This window comes from Rhinolophus hipposideros (genome assembly GCF_964194185.1).
Source record: "Rhinolophus hipposideros genome assembly, chromosome: 18".
NCBI classification, from domain to species: domain Eukaryota; kingdom Metazoa; phylum Chordata; class Mammalia; order Chiroptera; family Rhinolophidae; genus Rhinolophus; species Rhinolophus hipposideros.
The window spans coordinates 37,230,418-37,255,401 of NC_138064.1; the positions used below are offsets into that span (position 1 = coordinate 37,230,418).

At 37.9% G+C, this 24,984-nt stretch overlaps 1 protein-coding gene across 23 annotated transcripts in view; it reads right to left on the bottom strand.

Moving 5' to 3' along the window:
- ADAM22 (ADAM metallopeptidase domain 22) overlaps window positions 1-24,984 on the bottom strand; it is a 238,272-nt gene that overhangs the window by 185,013 nt on the left and 28,275 nt on the right. For all 23 annotated transcript variants that reach the window (XM_081079324.1, XM_081079333.1, XM_081079329.1 and 20 more), the window contains exon 3: window positions 11,931-12,007. In XM_081079324.1, the coding sequence (XP_080935450.1) occupies window positions 11,931-12,007 (77 nt within the window). The remainder of the gene's footprint in view (window positions 1-11,930; window positions 12,008-24,984) is intronic.

Sequence of the window (24,984 nt, forward strand, 5' to 3'; positions counted from 1 at the left end):
TTCCAAAGTTAGCTTAGAAACAAGTAAATGAATACATCATATCCACCAAAAATATTATTTATCAAAAACTTATCTCTTAAAAAGGTTGCATACTAGTCAGGATAAAGATAAGATTAAAACATCTACATGACTCCTATACTACATTAAATAATGTTTCAGGGAATTATTTTTAATTACAAAAAATTCATTTTTTATAACTTTTTCACTCTGATACAAAACAACAAGACTAATGCCAATCTCATTTATGATTGCTGATGCAAAACTGCTAATAATATAACAGCATTTCTATTTTAGTAGTAATGGTGTACCTTAAAAGACTGGATGTCAAATTTTTAAGCTAAAAATTGCCTTAAAATCAGTTGCAGGGTTCTAAAACGGACATTAAATTTTCAATTGGGCAACCCTCCTTTTTGGGGGACAGATTCCCCCTAGTTAGTCATTAACTTCTCTGAACTCTTGGCAAAGCTTGAACCAGTCTGGAAAAGCAATTACACTCACCTCAAGATGTTAACTCCAAGATGCCATTCTGTGTTTGTTGTCTGTCAGCCTGTCCCACTCCTGAAAACTATCTGTATGTCATTGGCTAAGCACTGGATCAGAGGAAAATAAAAACCAGAGCTATGTAGGAAGGCTGTGCCATCCTGGTCTACTCACCACTGCATGCGGGAAGACTATGACAGGAACATGTATTTGGTGTTCTGGGCTGCACTCATTCCACACTGGTTATGATTTGAAGTTGAATGAGCCATACTTTGGGAAAGATACTGTCAAGCCATGGGAGTCAGATCATAACTCTGAGAGTCGGGGTCCAATTTATCTTTCAGAGAGTAGATGTCCCCACTGCTTTTCATCTTGAGGCACAATGTAAGATGCTTTGGACCAGAAAAATGAATTGCCCTTTTCTCTACTGGGCTCTACTAAGTAGAAGATAGGTGTACATTCTATGAATGGTGGCACCAACCCTCCACAAGAAGGCCTGTGGATGGGTTTGGGCTTGTGGGTTTTTGGAGTGACCACTCTTGGCAGATGTTAGCAACCATCACTGGAGGAGGACTACTATGCCCAGCAAAGCAGCTGTCTTGAGGTTCGCTGCAGGGTATCTATTATCAGAGGCAGGAATAATGGCAAAATAAAAAGACTAGAAAACAAATCTCAGAAATATTTGAGGGAGATACGTGGAGATGGAGGTAATTTACAGCATGAAGGCCAGCAGGGGGTTGTGCCATAAGACTTCAGATTAAAAACAGGAGGTGTAATTCCATTCTATACTCACATCTAGAGAGACCAGCAACATATGGGCTACAACTGTAAATTACGCAACATAACCAAGTAGAGTTTATCCTCCACAGTCAAGAATAGTTGTTAATAAGGGAAAACATGAATAAATCACAATAGGTCAAATAAAAAAAGGCATGTTCACTTGAATTGACTAGAAAGGCATTCGATAAAATCTTATACCCATTCCTTTATTTAAAAAAAACTTAATAAACAAGATATGGGATACTGCTTGAACATTAGAAAGACTAGAGCTCAAAAGTCAATAAATTATCAACATTCTCCTTAACAGTGAATACTAGAGATATGCCTATTGCCAAAAGAACCAAGACAAAAAATGCTACTATCACCAAATAATAAAGTTCAGGATTTTCTAGAAAAAGCATTAAGGTGAGCAAAAATAATAAGTATCATTTTGGAAAGAAAAAAAAAGGCTCTCATGATTTTCCAGTCACATTATTGTATAACTATAAAACCCAGAAGAAACAATGAAAAGCCATTAGCAATATTAAGAAAAATTAATAAGGTAAAACACAAATCAATTACTTTCTTACATAGCATCAATAACTAAATTGTGAAATATGGAAAAATATCCACAGTAGCAACAAAAAATACAATTCCCGTGAAAATATTCTACATAAAATGTCCATGACCTATAAAAACCAAAGTACTAAATTTTACTGAGAGACATAAAAATGCTTAAACTTTTTAAAAGTATACAATCATATCATGCTAAGCAAAATGAGTCAGACAGAAAAAGTAAAAAACCATACGATTTCACTCATGTGTGGGATATAAAACTGAAAGCAACAAATGAACCAGACAAACAAACAAACAAAAACTCATAGACACAGACAACAGTTTAGTGGTTACCAGAAGGTAAGGGGGGAGGGATGGAGGTAGGAGAGGGTAAAGGGGGTCAAATATATGGTGATGGAAGGAGATCTGACTTTGGGTGGTGAGCACACAATGTGATATATAGATGATGTATTATAGAATTGCACACCTGAAACCTATATAATTTTATTAACCAATGTCACCCCAATAAATTTAACTTAAAAAAATTGCAAATAGGCAACTTGAAAAAATACACAATGATACTGGATGGAAAAACTAGGTTCTGTAAAAACATGTACTTTTCCCAAATTAAAATATAGGCTTAGTGACAGTCCAATTAAAATTCCAAAAAAGAAACAAAATTATCCTAAATTTCCATATTAGAAAAGGCAAAAATATCTAAAAAGTTTTGCACAAAAAAATTAATAATGCGAGAGTTTTCCATGTTATATATTAGAACACTTATAAAACTACAATAAATACGCATACTACAGTGGTAGTAGGCCCAATAATTAAAGAATAGATCTTAAAGAATAATTAAAGAATAGATCTTCAGTAGAGATTGCTTTGAGAAGATATTAAAGTACATAACTAAATATGATGAGTAAAGGATTATAAGTCAGTGGGGGAAGGAGTGAAGAATGCAACAGATGATGTAGGGAAAAATCAGTAACCTCTGCTTGGACTATCAGCCAGTCTTTTCTGTGGCCTATGAAGAGCTCTATGATTTGGGTCCCGCAACCTCATTTAATTACTCTCTGGCTCACCCTGCTGCAGACTCCTATGCTATCTTCCTGTCTCTCAAACCTGCTAAACTTGTTCCTGCCTCAGGACCTTGACACCTGCTGTTCTCTCTGATTTTTTTGGGGGGGTCCCTTCAGTTCAAATGCCATCTCCCCAGAGATGACCTTCCCCTGGCAACCATTGCTCAAATACCACTTTCACCTTCACAGCAGGCACTTGCTTGCTATTAATATTAATGGCACTATCAGTGCCTGGAATTACTTCGTTAGCATGTTCACTGTCTTTTTGACTAGAACACAGGCTCCCTAAGAGTAGGGTATTCATTTCCTTGTTTCTAGCAAGTTCTCGTTGTCTAGAAGAACTCTTACCACTTACAAGAGGCTTAAGAAATGTATATATGTGTGTGTACGTACAAATCTATGATATGTGTATGCATTCATATGTATTGTGTACATATACACATGTGTTTATATATATGAGTATGTGTGAATGTGTATAAAATGAAGATAAGGAACCTTACTGATAAGGACTATTTCATACAGATTTGTCTCCTACACAATTTTGTATTAAATGTACGTATAAACAAATTTACCATAATAACTTAGTTGAACAGCAAGATATTCAGTTACAGATTTATTAATAACAGTGAGAGACCTACAGTGTTATTCATTATCATCACATATCATCATTTAATTATAATCTTAGCCTCACCACTTATTTTTATCCACACTGTAAGCATTCTACTTAGCACACTGTAAATAGCACATTAAGGAAATGAGCCTCTTGCAGATCTAACTTCCAATTCCAGTTGAATTCATGCCGTCTGGTTTTCACCCATTGTGATTCCTACTTTCCCTGCAAATTCAAGAGTCTCACTGGTAAACAAGGGAGGGGTGAGTGACAAATGATTCTCCTAAATGATAGACAGCACTGGACTTGCCCACTTGAACTGAATTTGGGTTTTCCCTGCCTGAGCTTGCTCCTGCTTCTCCCTCCTCCAGCCCTACACCTCCTCCCATTCTGCATGGGCAACCCCATCTGCTGACAGCTTCATGTTTGAGTCCCTAGCTGTCTGCCCTCCTGCCCACTTTGAAATGGGGGGGGGAAAGAGAGACTGATATAAGGATCGTAAGTAAGAGAAACTACTTTTGTTGTTACTGGAATAAGAAGATAAGAGGGAGAGAGTCTGTAAAATACAGTTAAAATTTAGGAGTAGGATCATCCAAGATCTGTGAGCTGTTCCACAGAATCCCTTCCCAAACAAACAGGTTCTAAAAGATTGTTCTTTTCTTCCTAATTATATCTTTCACCTCCTAAAACAATCAACCAAACTCCATGTGGAGTATTTGCTTCTTTGTATGTGGGGTATATATGTGCATGTATATGTGTGTCCACGTGTGTGTGGTTTGTTTTTGCCAGGTCACAGGTTGTAAAAGGATCAAGGAGAATTGAAAGGGAATTTTTTCAATATTTGTGCATTACTATGGGCAGTTTAATTACCTACTTCTTGAAGAACAGGAAAGAGATTTACAGGAAGAGACTTGGCTTGAATTGCTCAAATAATATAGTTAAATGTCTTTATCGAACTTTTTTTTTTTCTGAGAAATGTTTCACAATAAAGTATAAGTTGCTGACCTCAGCAAAGGTCCAACATGGCCTCAGGACTAGTTTGACCAGGCCAGGCTATATATTTGGCTTTATTAATATAATCTGTTCTAAAGAGTGAAATTTCACAACTATGTGACTCCCCATGAAGGAAATAAACATTTTTTTCTACCCTTCATAATCTTGAAAAATAGGAACTGGCTGTGCTTTTCGTTTTTAATCATTCCATATTCTTTATCTTCTTCCTGTAGAAGTTACAACCCAAAGGTTGAATTCTTGTGTAATTTGGTTATAGATAATCTTGTTTACTGAACATTCAGAAGGAATATTATGTAATTCCTTCCATTCCCATCTAAAAATATCTATTACTGGATCCATTCTGCAACTGTAATTCAGCTACACACAAATTTCATTTGCCTCCAATTTAAAACAAAACAAATAAACAAAAAACTCAGTAGGATGTGCCACCATCTTAGAATTGCTTCATTAAAAAAAAAAAGCTTTTAAAGAGCATGTTCAATTTTTCTCCTTCCTGCTACTTAACCAACACAACCACAAGATGATACATAAACTAAAACCATGAAATAAAAGCATTCTCCATTAAAATAAGAAAAAAAATCTTTGTATCAAATCATCCTGGCTCTTATAGCATAAAGAAATCAACTACCTGCCACCTTTGCTTAATATAGATGCCAGGCCAAAAAAAAAAAAAAAATCACTGCATACTTCTCAATCCAGTTATCTCCATTTATGTTATTATTTTATCCTTTGTAATTTCAAATTTCCATTGCAATGAGAAAAAAATGCCCAATGGAGGTTCTGACCAGTATCTCAAAAAAATTATACTTCACCCCTAGTATTCTAAGTTTCATGCTCTGATAAGTAGGGTTATATGTGTTTCTCTTTCAGGAACAGAATGTTTTTGGGCTCAGATTTCTCCAAAGGAAGTGAAGTGGTTTGGGGAGAATGAACAGGAATTAATGTCCCTTCTTTGTTTGAGTACTGAAAGTCAATGTGTTACAAACGCCAGGAGCCAAGGCAGGGCTAGCCACAGAACAACGATTTAAAGGAGGGATGGGAAAGAGTCACTGAAATAGAAACCTAAGAAACTGACTTTCCAAGTCACACCTAGTTATATAGGCTCAGCTTTTAGAAGCTGCAAACACTTATCCTCTTTTTCTTGTTTGCTGCTTCACTCTTCCGAACTAACAGCTTCCATTCTCATCTAGTCATCTCGTCTGTCTCCTGGCTATTTCCAGCCTCTGGTTTTTAAGTCAATATGACTTCCCAGCCTGGAATTTAGCACCTATTCTCTGCTGAGGATACAGCAGTGAAGGAAAATAAATCTCTACATCAAGGAGCTTACATTCTAGTTGGAGAGAAAAGATAATAAACAAAATAAATAATTAAAATATAGAGTATTAGTTGACCATATGACAAAGCTGGTCAAACTTTTGCCCTGCAAAAATGGAAACTTCATACGAGTCAATCTATATATTAAATGGTGATTAATATTATTTTTAAAATGAAGCTGGGGAAAAGTACAGGCAGTAGGATGGATGGAGGAATGAGGGCAGAGAGAGTTACAACCTAAAATACAGCAATCAATCTCAAAGTAGTGGAAATATTTAAAACTGTTTTTCTACTTTCTCATTATTTTTCTAAGAAGCATGCATTTCCTTATAATGAGGTTTTATAAACTTGTAATATTAAAGTTGCTGGAAAACTGAAATGAGTCACTTAAACACGTAAATTTTAGATATAGTTGGCAGGAGAGAGCCAAAATGGCAGAGTAGATAAACACTGTGCCTGCTTCCTTCCATGAACACATTAAATTACAACTAAATCATGGAACAATCAACCTGGAGAGCTATCTGAAACCTGACTGAACAAAGGTTTCATAACTAAAGATAGAAAGAAGAAGCCACCTTAAGACTGGTAGGAGGGGTGGAGACGCGGAACTGGCTAACCCCAAACCTCCATGTGCTGGTTGAGAATCAGGAGTGATATCTCCATCGAGGAGGTTCCCCCCAGAGAAACAAGAGACCCCAGCCTCACACTGGCCTCCACAGTCCACAGTAGTGGTGCTGGGAAGAGGAGCCCCCACAATATCTGGCTGTGAAAAACAGTGGGGATTCAGACTGACCAGGTGTGGTGGAAGGGGAAACCCAGAGTCCTCTTAAAGGGCTGGCACGCAGAAACTCTCACAGGCCCTCACCTTGGGCTCCAGGAGAGGGATAGTAACTCAGGAGGCATCATAGGCATTCGGAGGGGTGGGAGGTAGGGGGGCAGACTGAGGTGTGTGGCTTCAGAGACAGGGCTGGAGGACAGTTGCCATTTTCTCTATGATGGGGCCTCCACCTGTGCAGCTGGCAGGGGGGCACCATCTTTCCCCTGTTGAGTCCATCCCCACAGGCCAAATCTGAATTTGACTGGCTTGGTGAGTTCAACTGATCCATGTTTCTTTCTGACTCATTGGGACCTACCCACCCAACTCACCCAACACCCGAGGCACTTTCTCCAAGAGCAGCCAGCGATGCCCGCATTACACTCTTTCTTGTAAAACTATCAGGGTCCTCAGGACCCAGATGGGAGGCAGCTGGCCACAGTGTGCTCTGAGACTTTTGCTGACTAGCTCCAGACTCAGCACTGGCACCAAACCAGAGTCTACATTAACCTGTTGACCATAACTCTTCCCACTCTTGTGACTCCCTAAGACCCTGCCTCACCCAACTTGTGCACCATGTGAGGCTTTATCAGTGGCTGAACTTTAAGGGAGCCAGCAGGTGGCAAAAAGCCTCAGGATGACCTGGCTTTTTGTGGAGCCACCCCAGGCCAAGGACTGGTGGCAGCCATCCTCAGTTCAGTGTGGCCTCTCCCACGCACCTCCAGGTCCAGCACAGGCAGTGAGCAACCGTGGATCACTTTGAAGCTCCTACCAGGTAGTCCACAGCCAGTCACAGGCAGTGGGTGAACTGGGCCTGCACCCGTGCCCCTCGCAAGAGGCCCCAGAACCAACATACTTAAAGGTTGGCTTTAGACCACAGCAAAGCACCACCCAGTGACACACCCAAAGGGTGGTCTCAACAGGCAAGAGTCCATTGGAGTGAATCCCACTCTGTGGGTTAAGCCCCCCACACACCAGCCCATAAGCTGTGGATGTGGCTAAACCCCACAGCCAATCAGCTTGAGGTTCAATCCCACCCACTGATGTGCCCACAGCAATCAAGAATCAACTATAACAGGAGAGCACATACAACCGACATAAGGGACACTCCTGGAGCTTGCGAAGCAGGTGACTACGGAGACTGTGACAGGGCCCCACAGGGCACCTACTACATAAGTCCACGCAGCCAAGACTGGGAGACATAGCAGATCTACCTAAAACATAGAAACAAATACAGAAAGGCAGCCAAAATCAAGAAACAAAGAAATACATCCCAAATGAAAGAACAGGAGAAAACTCCAGAAACAGAACTAAACTAAATGATGGCAAGCAACCTACCAGATACAGAGTTCAAAACAATGATTATAAGCGTGCTCAAGGAACTTAGTGAGAACTTCAACAAGAGATAACCAACATAAAAAAGGACATAAAGACCATAAAAAAGAACCAGTCAGAAGTGAAGAATACAATAGCTGAAATGAAGAATGCATTAGAAAGAATCACCAGCAGACTAAATAAAGCAGAGGATTAAATCAGTGATTTGGAAGACAGGGTAGCAGAAAACACCCAATCAGAACAGCAAAAAGAAAAAAGAATCCAAAAAAGTGAAGATAGTTTAAGAGACCTCTGAGACAACATCAAGTGTAACAACATTTGCATCATAGGAGTAGCAGAAGGGAAAAAGAGAAAGCAGGAATTGAGAACTATTTGAAGAAATAATGACTAAAAACTTTCCTAACCTGGTAAAGGAAATAGATATACAAGTCCAGAAAGCACAGAGAGTCCCAAACAAGACAAACCCAAACAGGCCCACAATAAGACACATTATAAATAGAATGGCAAAGATTAAAAACAAAGAGAGAATCCTAAAAGCAGCAGGAGAAAGGTAACTAGTAAACTATAAGGGAGCTCCCATAAGACAATCAGCTGATTTCTCAACAGGAACTTTGCACACCAGAAGGAATTGGAAGGAAATATTCCTGAAAAGTGATGAAAAGCAAAAACCTACAACCAAGATTACACTACACAGCAAATCTATCATTTATAATTGAACGACAGATAAAAAGCTTCCTAGATAAGAAAAAACTAAAGAAGTTCATCACCACCAAACCAGTATTACAAGGCATGTTAGAGGAATTTCCTTAAGATAAAGAAAAACGAAAAAAAAAGATGAAAAATATGAATAAAATGGTAATAACTACATATCTATCAACAATTACTTTAAATGTAAATGTATTAAACATTCCAATCAAAAGATATCGGAGGGTGAATGGATAAGAAAACAAGATCCTTATATTTAGTGCCTACAAGAGACTCACTTCAGATTGAAGACACACACAGACTGAAAGCAAAAGGATGAGGAAAAGATATTTCGTGAAAATGGAAACTGGGATAGCAATACTTATACCAGACATTATAGACTTTAAAACATAGGCTATAACAAGAAACAAAGAAGGACCCAGTAATCCCACTTCTGGGCATTTATCCGAAGAAACCAAAATGCTACTTTGAGGAGACGTGTGCATCTATATGTTCACTGCAGCATTGTTTACAATGGCCAAGATGTGGAGGCAGCCTGGGTGTCCGTTGATGAAAGAATGGGTAAAGAGGAAGTGGTACCTATACACAATGGAATATTGCTCGGCCATGGGAGGAAATGGGTTCTTGCCATCCGTGGTGGCATGGATAGAACTGGAGGGTATCATGCTGAGTGGAGTGTCAGACAGAGAAAGAAAGATGCAATGTGATTTCGTTTATATGTGGAATCTAAAAAACAAAATAAACAAAGAAAATAGAAACAAAATCACAGATACAGAGAACATATTGATAGTTGCCAGATGGGAGGGGAGTTGGGGGTGAGTGAAAAAGGGAAAGGGATTAAGAAGTACAAACTGATAGTTGGTTGTTACATAGTAATCACAGGGATGTAGGGTATGAGCATAAGGAATACAGTCAATAGTATTGTAATGACTCCATATGATGTCAGATGGGCACTAGATTTGTTGAGGTGATAGATGGGAGACAGCTGGGGGCAGTGTGAAAAAGGTGAAGGAATTAGGAAGTACAAACTGATAGTTACAAAATAGTCATGGGGATGCAAAGTAAAGCACAGGGAGCATAGTCAATGATATGGTAATAACTAGGTATGATGCCAGGTGAGTACTAGACTGGTCAGGTGGATCACTTCTTAAATTATATAAATGTCTAACTACTATGCTGTACACCTAAAATTAATATAAAATAATATTGAATGTCAACTGAAATTGAAAATTTTAAAAAGGGGAGAAAAGGTGAAGGGGTTCAAATTTCCAGGTATAAAACTAAGTCATGGGGATGTTATGTTTAGCACAGAGAATTTAGTCAATAATATTGTGACAGCATGGTACGGTATCAGATGGTAGCTGCATTTATGGTGATCATCTCTTTAGGTATATAAATGTTGAATAATGATGGTGTACCCCTGCAACTAATATAATTTTGTATGTTAGATATATTGTAATAAAAATCTTAAAATAAAAAAGAATCATAAAAAATAAAAACAATAAAATAACAATAAAATAATTAAAAAATAAATAAAATGTTATAGTTATTGCATTAAAAAAGCATGTAAATTTTAGGGCATTTACATCTACCAGGAATATAAGATACAGATCATATTAACACAATCTTATTCATGCCCTATGAAATTAGGTTAAAAAACTCAGTGTGGTGTAAAATATTTAATTATATATGTTCTAAGCCATTAATTATTTTTAAAAAGAAATAAACTGTTTTAATGACCATAATAGAAATATAATTTATGTTACACTTTTAAAATCTAAGAAGAAACAACTCTCATTGTTGGATCATCCAAATAGTCAATTTCCATCTAACACAATGCTTTTCAGTATTTGTTTGTGAATTACAAAAATGTGGGGAAAGGCAAGAACTACTTACAAAATGTACCTGTGGACAGCTTAATTAAAAAAATAAACTAATACATGGCTTAAACATTAATGCAAAAATAGTATTATCACAAATTTCATTTAAAAATTCCATGAAAATTAGGGTAATAATAAAATTAATTAAATTAATACATTGAACATGGACTGAAATCTAAAAGGAAGAAATAAATTCTCCTGAAGACTAACAAACCTAACTCAGTAATCTAACAGTTCATATGTGCCCATTCCCCAAAGAAATCTCTAAACCAGCATGATCCAACAGAACTTTCTGCAATGAGGAAAATGTCCTGCCTTGTCCAGTAAGATAACCACTGGCCACACATGCCTATCAAACACTGAAAATGTGGCTAATGCAATTGAAAAATAGAATCTTAAATTTTATTTAAATGAATTCATTGAAATATAAACAGCCACAAGAGGCTGGTAGCTACTTATCCAGATAGCACAGCTCTAAGTTCTGCTTCTAATATCCTTTTTTATTAACTCATAGTCTTCCATCTACCTGGTTCCCCAGTGCATACAACTTAGGCTCTAGTTCTCACTCTCGGTCTACATTTCCATCCATCTGGCCTTGAGTTTTCTTCCTGAGCTGCTGCATAGCTGATTTCAGGCAAGCTGTTGGGGCAGTGGTGCTCAGTTCAGAAACACAGCTGGCAGAGTCCTGGTCCCTCCCCACCTGCTTATGATAAGAAGTAGGATACAAATGCTTTTTTAAAAAAGTGAACAGACAACTAAATGTCCTGTACTATACTTACCCAAAGGGAAGAGATTAAATCCAGTGACTATCAAAAGCTACTTCCAAACCTAAAATTCTGTTATCCCAAATTCTAAAATTCTAGGTAGATAAAATACAATTTCCAACATTATACTGTATTTAAAGAATAATCTCAGTACCCTAAACCTCACAGAAATCAACTCCCATATCAAAGCAATTACACATCATGCAGCCAAGTCCTCTGAATAATTGAACAAAAGGGTAACTTTTCCTTTTCTGCTGTTCTTAAGAAAGACACGTTAAAGCCCAAAGTATTATTTTTATAATTTTATATAGGAACTTAGGTCACGTATATTCTTATATAAAATATCGGAATTAAGTCCTGCCCTCCACTTTACATTGTTAAATCTGTTACAGCTATTCAATTTCAAATGGATATCCATTTCCTGTTATTTGCCAGACTTTATACCTTAAAATAGATATAACACATATTATATCAATAGACATAATAGTTTTCAATGTAGTATTTAACTGATATAGGAAGATGAAGTAAAATATAGTAAGAAAACAAAACTTTACAGAAGGATAGGAAAGTGGATTCAACGTGTATCTGACAAAAGTGAGTGCAGCTCAACAAACTTACTGGTTTAGCACGACATCGAGAATAAATGATGTTCCAAAGGCATCAACCTGGAAGCTTGCCTGATCAACATGAGTCAACTGCAATATCAAACAGATAAAAAGTATTTGTTATTCAACCATAGTGATCAGACAATAAGCATTTCTTATGATCCCTTGAAAATGGTTTATAATATCATAAATTAGAAAACCAATTCAAAATGGAGATTAAATGAAAACAAAGCAAAATTTACATTTTCTTAGAAGCCAAGCACTCACCAATTGGAAGTAAAGCACCATCTAATCAAGGAGGGCAAGTGTCTACCTTTCTGGTTTAACCTCAAGTGCTAAACATTTCATTTGCACTGAGACTGCACTTCTTTTTTCCTATATTAAGTAACTGGCTCCTTTAAAATTAAGCTTTGTACCTTAAAAAGAAATAGAGCAAATATGTTCAATTCAAGAGTAAAATAATGTGGTGAATATGACCTAAAAAAAAACACTTTTTACCCTCTCTCCAATATATACTTTTAAAATATTTCAGCTCTAATTTACTAAACGTAATTTCATAGAGGTTTCCACATCTCCCTAAGAGCAAAATTGAACTTCGGACCATCTATCTATTGCAAATATCACCTATCAAAATATTCTGGAGAAAATAAAAATCACTATTTCCCATGCCATTCTTGGAACTCTCAAGAGAAAATCACAAGGGACTCTAAACTAAAAAAATATAGTGTTACCGATAATGTAATATAAACATATTGAAGAATCATATGTATTAACTGAAAAAAAGGAGGAAGCACAACTGTTCATTCTGTTTGACTCCCCAAATATTAATAGTAACTAATCTAAACAGCAGGACTGAATTACTTGGAATTTTTTTATATGTTTCTATAATATCCAAAATTTCTAAAGGAAACCTGTATTATTCCTACATCAAGGAAAAGCAAACAAACACTATTTTAGAGTAAAAACCATCTGAGCAACTACATTTATGCCACGTGTGAGGCAAAAGGTGTTGCTGCTTCCTGAGAACCAGCGCATCTTAGGAAGGAACATCCTAGGATTCTGTGGGGCGTAAAGGGCACCTGAACCATTCCTGGGATTTTCACACATAAGTAAGCTTATGGTATTAGGGGAAAGGAGAGCACTTAACTAATAATAATAAAGCTGTTTTGAAGGAAAGGATAGCTCCTCTATTTTAAGGTATTTTAAAGCACTGGGGGGTGGGAGAATGCAATACCTCAACTGCAAACATATTCCAGTCCTCATGAAACACCAAGGATGAACTATCTGGATGCCTCTCTGTCTCATTACCCATTCCACTTTAACTCTTCACTCTTTACAATAATGCCCTGGCTATCACCAAACTCTAGCTTCTTTTTTTATTTTTATGATAGTTCTTGGAGGCACACCTTACTCTTCATTTCCATATCTGCCACTGATCATATCCTCCCTGATCTTTCTAAAACTGATTCCTTACCAAAATCCTAAATGTAAACACCAGATTTTCTGCTCTATCAAATACAAACTTTCTCTCCCCGGATATCAAGATCCTCCAAAATCACCTTCTCCACCCCAGACATAATGGCACCCAAGTCTCTAAGGACCCACCCACACCCCATTCACACTCAGTTCTTTTTTTCTGCTCTTTAATCCAACAAGCTACGTGTGTTCCAAATTTTTTCCATGGCTTTCACTCATCACTGCCGATGAGTGCTTTCCCAAACCACGGCCTTGGGTAGTGATCTTCACCCATGCCATTTCCCAGAAATGGCCTTATCCATCCTTCAAGACTTAGGTCAACTTCCTCCTGTGTTAGTCTGCCAGGGCTGCCATAAAGAAGTATCACAAACTAGGCAGCTTACACAATAGAAATTTACTATCGCACAGTGCTAGAGGCTGGAAGTCCAAGATCAAGGTGGTGGCAGATTTGATTTCTCGTGGGGCCTTTCTCCGTGGCTTGCAGACAGCCACCTTCCCATTGTGTCTTCACATGGCCTTTTTCCTATGCGTGTACATCCCTTGTATATCTATCTATTTATCTATCTGTCATCTATCTATCTATCTATCTATCTATCTATCTAATCTCTCTCCCTCTCTTCTTATAAGGACATTAGTCATATAGGATTAGGGCCCACACATATGACCTCATTTAACCTTAATTACCTCCTTAAAAGCCCCATCTCCGAATACAGTCACATTAGGAGTTAGGGCTTCAACATACAGATTTTGGAAGGGACAGAGTTCAGTCACACATTCCTCTTCCACAGTCTTCCCAATCTTTCCAGCCTCTTTCTCAATACTGTTCAGTTGGATATCACAGCCTCAGTTCTGACCAACACCAGGCACTCAATAAATATTTCCTGACTGACTGACTCAGTTGAAGGTTTGTTTCATCAGTCACCTGGATGCGTAAGTGAACAACAATGCAACAACTATAAATGACCTGCTAATAAAATGCAGTCTTTCCATCAGGGTTGTTCTTAATGTCATGACAACGGATAATGTCTTTGCTTTTGTCTAAAAGCTCTTTGCATTTCCTGAAGTGCTGACTACCATATTTTGGGAACAGCCTGAGGAAAGCTCTGCTTCTCAGAATTGACGTCTCAATTAAAATGAACTTCTCTCCTCCATTCTTTCTCTGCCTTTGTTGCGGTGAACAGGGCAGCGGCCATATCCTATTTATCACGGTATCATGTGATGACAGGGTCAAAATAACATTACCATTCTTTTTAGCAAGACATTGACTCTGCATTAATTCTATCTAATTCTTATATTTTCTCTTGCTTGCAGCTTCATTTTACATTTGGTATTTAATTTTATCGATCTCATCCATGTCCCAAGGAGAAACCCATTACGTAACTTCAAAAGATAATCTATTGACAGCATGTTTAACTGCTGTTTAGTAAAAAAATGTTTGCATTATTGATAGTAATAGTAATAGGAGTGTATTAATACAGTTTTAATGTAAAGAAGGCTTCCTTAGACTGTATGCAGATTGATTCATTCAACAAACATCTTCTGAGAGTCTACCAAGGGCGGGGAACTATTTTGATTTGTGGACAAGGTGGTAAAGGAGACTGACCATGTTTCTGCTCTAGTGGAGCTTATCATCTAGTAGAGGGAGACAGGAAGTGACAAGTAAAACAACAGAAAATAAACAATTAAATAAAAAATAAATTAAAAAAAGAAATATGCTACTGTCAGATTTAATAAAAAGAGGGTAAACAGATGACCAGGGTAAATGGGATTCTAGGTGGTCCTAGAAGCCTCTCTGAGGAGAGGATGCCTGAGTGATGACCAGAATGACTAGAAGGAACCCGGCAGACAGAATAACAACCCCCACTCTAATCCTCAGGACCTATCACCAGGTTGCTTTACATGGCAAAAGGAATGTTGCAGGTGTGATTAAATTAAGGACCTTGAGATAAAGAGATCATCCTGGATTATCCAGATGGGTCCAATCTAATCACAAAGGTACTTATAAAACCAGAGTCTTATAAAGGTCAGAATCAGAGAAGGAGATGGGGTGATGAAAATAGAGAATAGAAGGACCTGAGGAAAAGGCTCCATGCCAAGGAATGCTGTCAGGCTCTAGGAACCAGAAAAAACAAAGTACGATTTTCTCCTAGTCTCCAGAAGTTGCTCAGCCCTGCCAACACCTTCATTTTAGCGTTTAAGACCCATTACGGGCTTCTGTTATCCAGAACTGTAAGAACAGTAATTTTTGTTGTTTTTATGACATTAAGTTCGTAGTCATGGGTTAGAGCAGCAATGGGGAACTAACACACTAATACACTAGCACTATTCTTGAACACTTACAAAAGTAGCTCCAGTGAAGAGTTAATTTCACCAGTGTTCAATGTCACTTTCCTCCACGGCTTGATTATAACCAAGGCATTCACAACATTAGGACGGACTCCCATGAAGGCACAAGGATCAAACACAGGACTTCCCAGCCAAACCAAACTGGCAGTGGTGATCACTAAATAAACATTAGCATGGTTTCCTCGCCTTCTGTGTGGTCTTCTACCATTCAGGAACCTACCTTCCCCACATGTCTGATTTAACAAGCAGGCCAAAGAAAAGAAACATGTTTACATCTTTAGGCTATCTTGCAGAAATAATAAATTAAGTAGAATGACACTAAATTCATGCTATATTAACAATCCAGCTTATTATTCAATGCCATAGAAGTGAGACAGGATGGCTCTCAGAAGGTTAATCTTAGGCCTTGCCTTTTTAGTTCAAAGGAAAGGGAAATGTATGAGAAGACAGAGGTAATATAATATTATCGGGATTTTCCTTCTTGTTTTTTTTTTTTTGGAAGAGGGATGCCTAATATATATTGCCAAACAAAATCTCTAATAGTTATTAACTTTAATTTGAAGAGGAAAAGCTAGTAATGGCTCTCAGAGATATTTGAAAAATATAATTTTGCAGAACCATATTCAATGACTATATATGATTTGTGATTTTAAAAACTGTTAATCAAACACTTTAGTATCATAGAATAATACTGAGAGAACCCCTAGAGCTCATAGAATACAACGTCCTTATTTTCCAAAAAGGAAAATGAGGTCAGCGCAGGTAAATGTCATTTCCAAGGTCACACTACTGAGAAGCAGAGCAAGCATTTCACCTCCAGGAAGGCCTTTTCCAATCAGGCTTCATCCTTGCTTTCATTCTGCAATTCAGAGATGCTTGCAGGTTTTACTGGGTTCTGACGAGTAATTGTTATAATAAGAGCATTTTCAGAGTCATGAAAATGCCTTTTGAGAGTATATGAAAAGAAAATCCAATGATGAAAAACAATCTTTAGAACTGTTTTCATCAGAAAAGTCAATAACATTACCATATCAGACACAGAGTACATGTTCTAAGGCCGATTACAACCTTAGAAATTGAGAAGTATGGTTTATAATATACATGGACATCCATCTTCAAAGGAAAAAAACTGACGGGGGTATGGTAAAGTGTGTGTGTGTGTGTGTGTGTGTGTGTGTGTGTGTGTGTGTGTGTTTAGGATTGAGACAAGTAGTAAGACTGAGATTTATAGAAGCTGCGAAACAAAAGATTGAGGGAGAAAAATGCAAAAATATAAAATAACTATCCAGATGGCAAGAAAACAATATAATTACATAAGGATAATTTTAATTTCAAAAATTAATCACAGAATTTTAGGACCAGAAGAACCTGGTACAATCTCCAGATTGAGGCCTATTTATTATTCATGGGCAATAGCTGAAATTTAAATGTGAAGTTAACATAACCCTCCTGCTCCTTGTGCGTTTTGCTTCTTGGCAGCCTATCTTTTTCTCCTCACTTCTTTTAGAGCCAGTGAACCTAGGCCAATCTACATATCCCAAAGAGCGAATACAAATGAGCTTTTCAAGACTGCCTTATTCATACCATTTTTTTAAAGCAAAGTTGACACTAAAACGCTTATGGTAGAATCAGAACTTTGACACAAGGGGAAAGACAAGGTAATTTGGGTTTTAATTAACCCAACTTGAATAATGAATCAATCAATAAATACCAAAGGGTGGGAGTATTGCCAGTCAAATGGTATTGTGCAACGCAATAATTGTGAAAGTAATGAACATTATTTTAAAAAGTTTTTAATGCATGTAACAGAATCTTTAGCTATTCTGCATCCTAAATACTTCTTTGCTACTTGATTGCTTCAACTTAGTTTTGAAAAAATACACGTGTAGTTTCTGATGCCTAATACCTTGAGTTCAATAAACAACAAAACACCAATTTTTTTTTTTTAATGTGTGTGTGTGTGTGCCCTCCTTTTCTATATCAGAAAAGGCCAATTGAAAATCACCATAAACTCACTGCAACTGGTCCACTGTCTTATGTGAATTACTGACAAAAGAGCTCACAGAGACTGATACTACATTATCTATTAACATTAAGATTCCTCATTCTAGAATTTGTTGTGGCCACATCAGTAAGACAGTTTTCCCTTGGCTAGTTAGTTAAGATATGGAACTAATTTCATGAAGCAGAACTGTATTACAATGGCATTTGTTAACAGAGAATTCTACCCAATAGTTTTACTTAATACATGCATTAGCATGATACATGTAAGAAAAAGTGTTTTTTATTCATATGTCTATATCTATGACTTTATGTTAAATTTTTCTCCTCTTATGTTAAAAACCCCTCCATCTGGTCAACTCAATCACGTCAATAGTTTTCATAAGCTGTATCACATATTGCATTAATGCATTAATTTGAACATTATCTTTAATCAAACTGTTCATAAAAATCCAACCTTCTGCATTTAGTATTACAAGAACCAGTGTCTGGCAGCTGGACATTTTAAAACAAAATGAAACAAAACAAAACAGCAGTCTTTAAAGTCAAGCAGAACTGAGTTTGAATCCTGGGTCTTCCATTTATTAATGGAACAAAGTAGGACAAATTGTTCAATGTCTCTGAAATGAACATATTCAGCTCTAAAAGAGCAAAAATAATATTCACACTTTGTAGATTTATTGTGATTACTAAAGTGTACGTGGCAGTTCATTCAACCTTTGCGGAGTGCTGACCATACCTCCGAGGAGACATATGAGGCCCTGGGGATACAAAGAAGAGTTAGACACGGTCCCTGCATCCAGAAAACTCACAGTTAAAAAGGGGAGCTACTAAACAAATCATCACAGAATATTTAAATGTCCAATAATAGACATATGTGCAGGATAAAGAGCAGCCCTCTGACTGTAGGGTTACAGAGGGTAGAGGAGGTGCTCCTCAGACAACAAAGCAGGGAGAAGTGCTCCAGGCAAAAGAACCAACAAAGGCACAAAAATGGGAAACAGCCCAGCATGTAAGAAATGTTGTATTCCTGAGGCAGAAAATGAGGCATCTATTGTAGGAAAACAGGCACAAGTACAGATGCCAAAGAATTTCTACACCAGTGGTTCTCAATCCTGGCTGCACATTAGCCTTGCTCAGGAAGCTTGTTAAGAAATACCAGTGCATGGGCCCCAAACTCAAAGATTCTGATTCATTTAGTCTGGAGTAGACTCTGGGCATTAATATTTTTTAAAGAGCTACCCATGTGATTCGCAGGGGTCAAAGGTTTCGAATCACTATTCTTCTTTTTTTCCCCCTAGAAGAGAAACAGAGACTGAGATTTATTTGTAGAAATTAATCTCCACCAGAAACAATTATAATCCATAATCTTTCAGGATTGTGCTTTTTCTTAGGACTTCTTTTTGGAGGTAGGGAGTTGTTTCTCATAAATGTTTGCTGCATCATGGAAAGGAAAATACGGTCTAGTCCCTAGAGAACAAGCAAGTAGTCCTCCAGGAAAGGAGCCCTCATGGTTCCTGGAGGTGACAGTCATTCTTCCAGGGTCAGGGGACGAAGTCAATGAACCACCTGCCCCAACCCATCAGTACTAATAAGGTATAATGAGGTGAACGGGTCAGGTAGTTACCAGCTGGCTCACCCATGGACTAGAATCTCCAGAACAGGAATGCCTGGGTTGCAGTAAGACAGAGCTGGAGGGAGACATCTACAGAGTCTACAGAATGGGACTAAGAATAAAGTATGAAAAAGATACAGGTTTCTCACCAGGGGACCCACAGAAAGGTAGTACTACTACCAATCAAGGGCAGTGCTCTGCTTTCCTTTGAGATGAGGGTACACTGATTGGGTTCTCCAGTTTTCACATAAAAATTGGACTGATACTAGAAAGTGAAATCGGAGTTTCCCTCCTGTGTTCAACGAACACTGAGAGAACACCTGTGTGTAAGGCAATGGGGTAGGTGCTAGAGGAAGAGTAAAGCTGTCTGAGACGGGATCCTGACTTGTGGGAGTAACCTGACCCCTGCACACTACAGAGCACTGTATCTCAGGGGCCACGTGGAGGGAAGATCACTCTGATTGGCGGGGTCAGGGAAGGCATTCCCCAGTCCTCTCCTGCTGGGTGTCAGCATGTCCTTTGTGCCTCTATGTAACTGCTCAGCCTTATCTTCCTTGGCAGTGTGAAAAAAAAAAAAAAGAAATTTGAGAGGATAAGATCATGCCTCACAGATGCTAATAAATTTGTGTGGAATTAATGTGTAGTGGACATATCACGCCATCATGGTCCAGAAAGCTGGAAAAATTTTAGAGAAAGGAGAGCTAAGATAGTGGTGGAAAGGATAAGGTGTTTTAGTCAGAAGGTGGGAGCAAAGGCATGCCAACAAGCAAATTTAGTACATGGCTTAAACCAGATGATAAGGAGAGAGCACCAAATGGCCAAGGATCTCAAGAAGGTAGCTGGCAGCCCTCTGCCAAACAGGTTAGTCTGCAGAATTGGAAAACTGAAATCTTTTCCTATTATCTACTCAAGATCAACCAAAACATAAAATAATGAATAACTAGAAGATCTTAACTTTCTAGAAAGTAGAAAGATGGAGTAAACACAGTACCCCTTCAAAAAGGTGAGATTAGATGTCACAGTGTAAAGAAACTTTTGGATGTCTTCTCTAAGTTGGTTTTTGGCATTTTGGTCAGTAAGCAAGCAAGATGGAGAGAGGAGCTATCCCAAAGGGAAAGTCTGTAGGAACCACTGTAGTGGGGCCCCACCATTCATGATGCCCTTAGACTTGCACAGTACCGTGGCATAAAATGACTCTCCGACGTGATTCAGCCAGGCAAGCCAATACCCATTGTGTAGGAGGGTGGCATGATGGTTCCGCCAAGTACTGAGTGAAGGAGCCCAAGGGCTCTAGGCTCTGATAAGGAATTCTCTGAGGCCAGAAGACAATCCATGTGTAAAAGCCAAAGGAAAGGGTGATGACAGGGAACCAGAACAGACTGCCCCTCTGGAAGTAAACGTCATAGCATGCTGTTGTCCCCATCCCTGCAGCACATTCCCTGGAAAGCACAGCCTCAGGAGGGGATGCAGGCAGGGGAGGGGGCAGAGCTGGAGGCCACCACTATTCTAAACCAATGTAAGAAATGTACTCTTTTATCCTGAAAATAATAGGAAATGCATGTAAAGGCCTTGGAGACAATAGATGCTCAATAACAAACAATAGATGCTCAATAACAAACAATAGCTCCCTTCTCTTCCCTTCACAATTTATGACAACATTTGTTTAACTCTGAAAAGAATGACATCATACTTATGGAATTCCCACAAATTTCTTGCAAAAAAAGTCTATGTTATTTTGACAATTTCCTGACTGAATTTTGTGGCTGTGTTCAACCAAATAAATACAAGTTTTAAAAGTTTAAAAAAAAAAGTCAAAAAGGAAGAAAAAGGAATTCCATATGGTGGCCTCCCCACATAAATCAAGTGAGGGACTATAGGTTTTCAGAAACATCTCTACACGCACTTTACCACTTCACCCTACAGCCTCACACACGGTAGACTCTCAACACACTTTTTTTTTTCTAATTAAGGAAAGAAAAGGAGCAATACATTGGAATTCCCATGGTATTTTTTTAAAGAGCTAACCATGTGAGTCTAATGTATAACCAAGTCCGTAAAATTCTCTTCTAGTTGAACTTGCTCTCTAATTTAAATTCCAGTTCTTGTTATTGACTTTATTTGATGTAAAAATTTTTATAATTGATGTAAACATAATGTAAACATGTTTAATTGATGTGGATATGCCCTTAGTTTAGGGTGTATTACCCAAGTACAGAGATTATGTTGTGGAAGTCTCGGTACCCAGGAACCCCCAGGTGAAGCCAAATATACAGCACACCAAAAAAAAATAATAATAAAGGCTTTCCGTAGATGAGCTTTTGACAGGCATTCCCTGAATTTGCCTTACTTATTGTCCAGTTCTGATGGCACAGAAAGCCCTAAATTCTATGATATCCTGGTGGCAGAGGGCCCTGCTCTCCAGGGGCCCCTGCTCCAACAAGCTAGAGGGAGAGAAACTGTGCTCACACTGGTAGCAGCTCCAATTTTTTCATCTCATTCAGGAAGTCAGGCAGCCTCATTAGCTATTTATGCTCCAGCTATCTTCTGATAAATCAGTCTCTCCATCATCTTAGACATTAACCTCCCATTACTAGGCCTTCAATGTAAGGCCTGAACAGGAAAACGCTTACTCGCATCATCCTGAAAGTCAAAGTCTTTAAGATCTTTAGTAGCCTAAGAACAATACAATACGTAGTCATATTGAGCTGTAATTAAATCTGAGTGCAAGGAATCCCAACATTTGGATGCAACAAAACTAGCAGACAAAGTCCCTGAGATAAATCAGCTCTGGGAAACTGATACTCTTTCTTAATGCAAGGAAGGCTTAGGAGAAAGATTTAGAGCTCTTCTCGGCCCCACTATGGATTTGATATATGATTTGAAATGGAGTTACTAAAACTTTCTATGCTTCATCTTGTTTTCCCCTATATGTGAACTGAAAATAGTATCAATTATAGAATGATACGGGAAAAATGTGTTTTGTTTATGATCAAAAGAATATATAAAATCTTGTTGCAAAGAAATAATATAACTATTGAAAGCTAAATTAAGACAGATAAAAAGAGGCAAGGAGAGAAAAAGAGTAAAAAGTTTAGCTCAAGTGAATAAGTAGACAGTTCAGCTCTAAATGAGATCATTTTAAAAGCAGGCCTGGAAATAAGGGCTGTCCCTGCCACCGGGTCACAGTCTCTCCTGGAGACAAAATCAGAAACAGGCCAAGTCCAATGGATAAAAATAAAAATGGTGAGTTCTTCACATCAAGATTCACTTCACCCAGCTCTGTTATGTCAATGGATTTTGTTTGCCTGCTTGCTTAATTTCATCTCCCTTACATAGATATTAGATATGACATTTAAGGCTCACTGCCACTAAAGGGCCAGCTCCAAATGTTTGAAGAAAGAAAAATCAGAAATATCACTGAATAAAACCCCATAATGAATAGTTGGCACATACGATAAGAATTCCATAGAATTTCCTTTGATAAACTAATTTACATATGGTAAAAAGGTGTTTTTCTCTCCTAGAACTAAAGACTAAAACTACATAATTCTAGAAGACTTTCTGCTCACACATATAATATATATACATATATATAGTATTAAATATATATATATATGTATATATATATATATATATATATGTATATATATATATATATATAAAACTTTAAAAGGACCAGATTCCTTCCTTGCTATCTCATTTGTCCAAAAATTTTCCAAGAACACAGTCACAGAATAATCTAAGTAAAACATTGCAAGAACAAAGCTCCTGCTTAAAAGAAAAAGAAAGAAAAAATGCAGTAAGTCTCTAATGTCAAGAATATTCAAAAGATGTTTTTTCACCTGCAGGCTGAGAGTTACCCACCAAAGGCTTTCTTCATTAGGAAACAAAATCAGAGAATCTTAAGGGACATGAACCCCTACAAAAGTACTTCTTTTTGTTGTTGTTTTCTTTCCCAAGTCGCTAGAATAAAGATTAGTAGGAATTACAAACTAGTTATCTTCATTACCACAATTTTGACGGGAAGGAAGGGAAGTGTGTGTGTGTGTGTGTGTGTGTGTGTGTGTGTGTGTGTGAGAGAGAGAGAGAGAGAGAGAGAGAGAGAGAGAGAGAGAGAACAGATTACTAGCCATCTCTGATGAAATGATGGCTCATAACCATGAAATCTTTCAATACACATACAGTCTATAACATAGCAAGAATCTGCAACAGAGGTGACATGCATCTGCCTCCCCAAATTCTTAAACTGATGGTCTTCCACATATCACCAGCTGGTGTCTCCAAGCTGCTTTGAGGGGTAACCCCTTACCATTAAATTATAGGAAAATTGAAAGACTCCATTCATGATGCATGTTTGTGAGAAAACCAAATACACAACAAGAAAACTTTGTTATATCTGCTGCATTATATGTATCTGGTCTATAGTCTTTGCAGGATATAAACATCTGAATCTCAAGAAATTAAATGAGCACAATTTTTCAAACAGATTACCAGGAAAAATCTAACAGGTAGCAAAACAATGAAATCATTCTGTTGGATACGAGTATAACGCAGAACCACTCAAATTGGTCTTACCCTATTTCTAACCAGATGCTAAATTATTTTTCAGAGACAACAGAACAAAACCACAGGTAACGCAGCAGAAGCATACTCAGAGGAGAGAATTTTCACACCAAATAACACCTAGAACCAAAGTACTGTCTCCCTCACCCATCCCCACCTCCATTCCTACCCTACCCCCACCCAGCCACTACAGAATCAGAGAGCTGGGACTTGAGCGGAACTTATCACAGGAATCCTTTCAGAAACAAAGGGTCCGCTGTCCAAGAAGATCTGGTGCTGAAGCCCAGTACTGTATTTCACCATAAATGGTCAAATTCCAAAGCCCTCCAATTGAAACCTGCTCTGCCAGCGCTTCCACCTACCAGCCCTTCTTTCCCTAAACACTTAAATTCTACCCTAAGCCCTCGGTCATGGAGACAGATTTTAGCCTTTTCTCCTGTCTCCTTGCTGGTGGACCTCAGAATAAAGCCTTTTCTTTTCTCAAAAGTTGATGTCATAGTATTGGCATTATGCAAGTGAGGCAGTGAGTGCTTGCTTGGTAACAAGAGTAATGAAAGAGACTCTAGGAATTACTTTTACTTACACTTCCACCATTTATTGGTGCTAGTCACTATTAGCCCGGGCAATAAATAGACCAATCTGTCACCTGATCCTTACCACGAAACACTTTCCCTATTAAAGTGAAAAAAAATGACTTTTAAAAATACATTGACTATAAATAATCTCTGAAAGCAGGAAATTCTAAGAGATACTATTGTAAGGAGAAACACAAAAAGTAAACAAATCAAGTCACATTATCCATTGCAGATCCAGTAAGGCTTACATGTGCATGTGCTTAGCGTGTACACATTATGGCAAGGAAAGCGGGAAGCAAACTATAACTTGGAAAACCATTACTATTTGAAACAAGCTAACTCTGTAGTGCTGGGGTGGACTCCCAGCATTCTGAAAGGCAGAATAGAAGGAATAGCTGCTGCCCTAAAAGAGGGAGATGGAAAAGATCATTGCTGAAGGATCTTCTAGACCTGGGACAAGCTAAGAGCGTCTAGTGACATAAAGTCAGAAT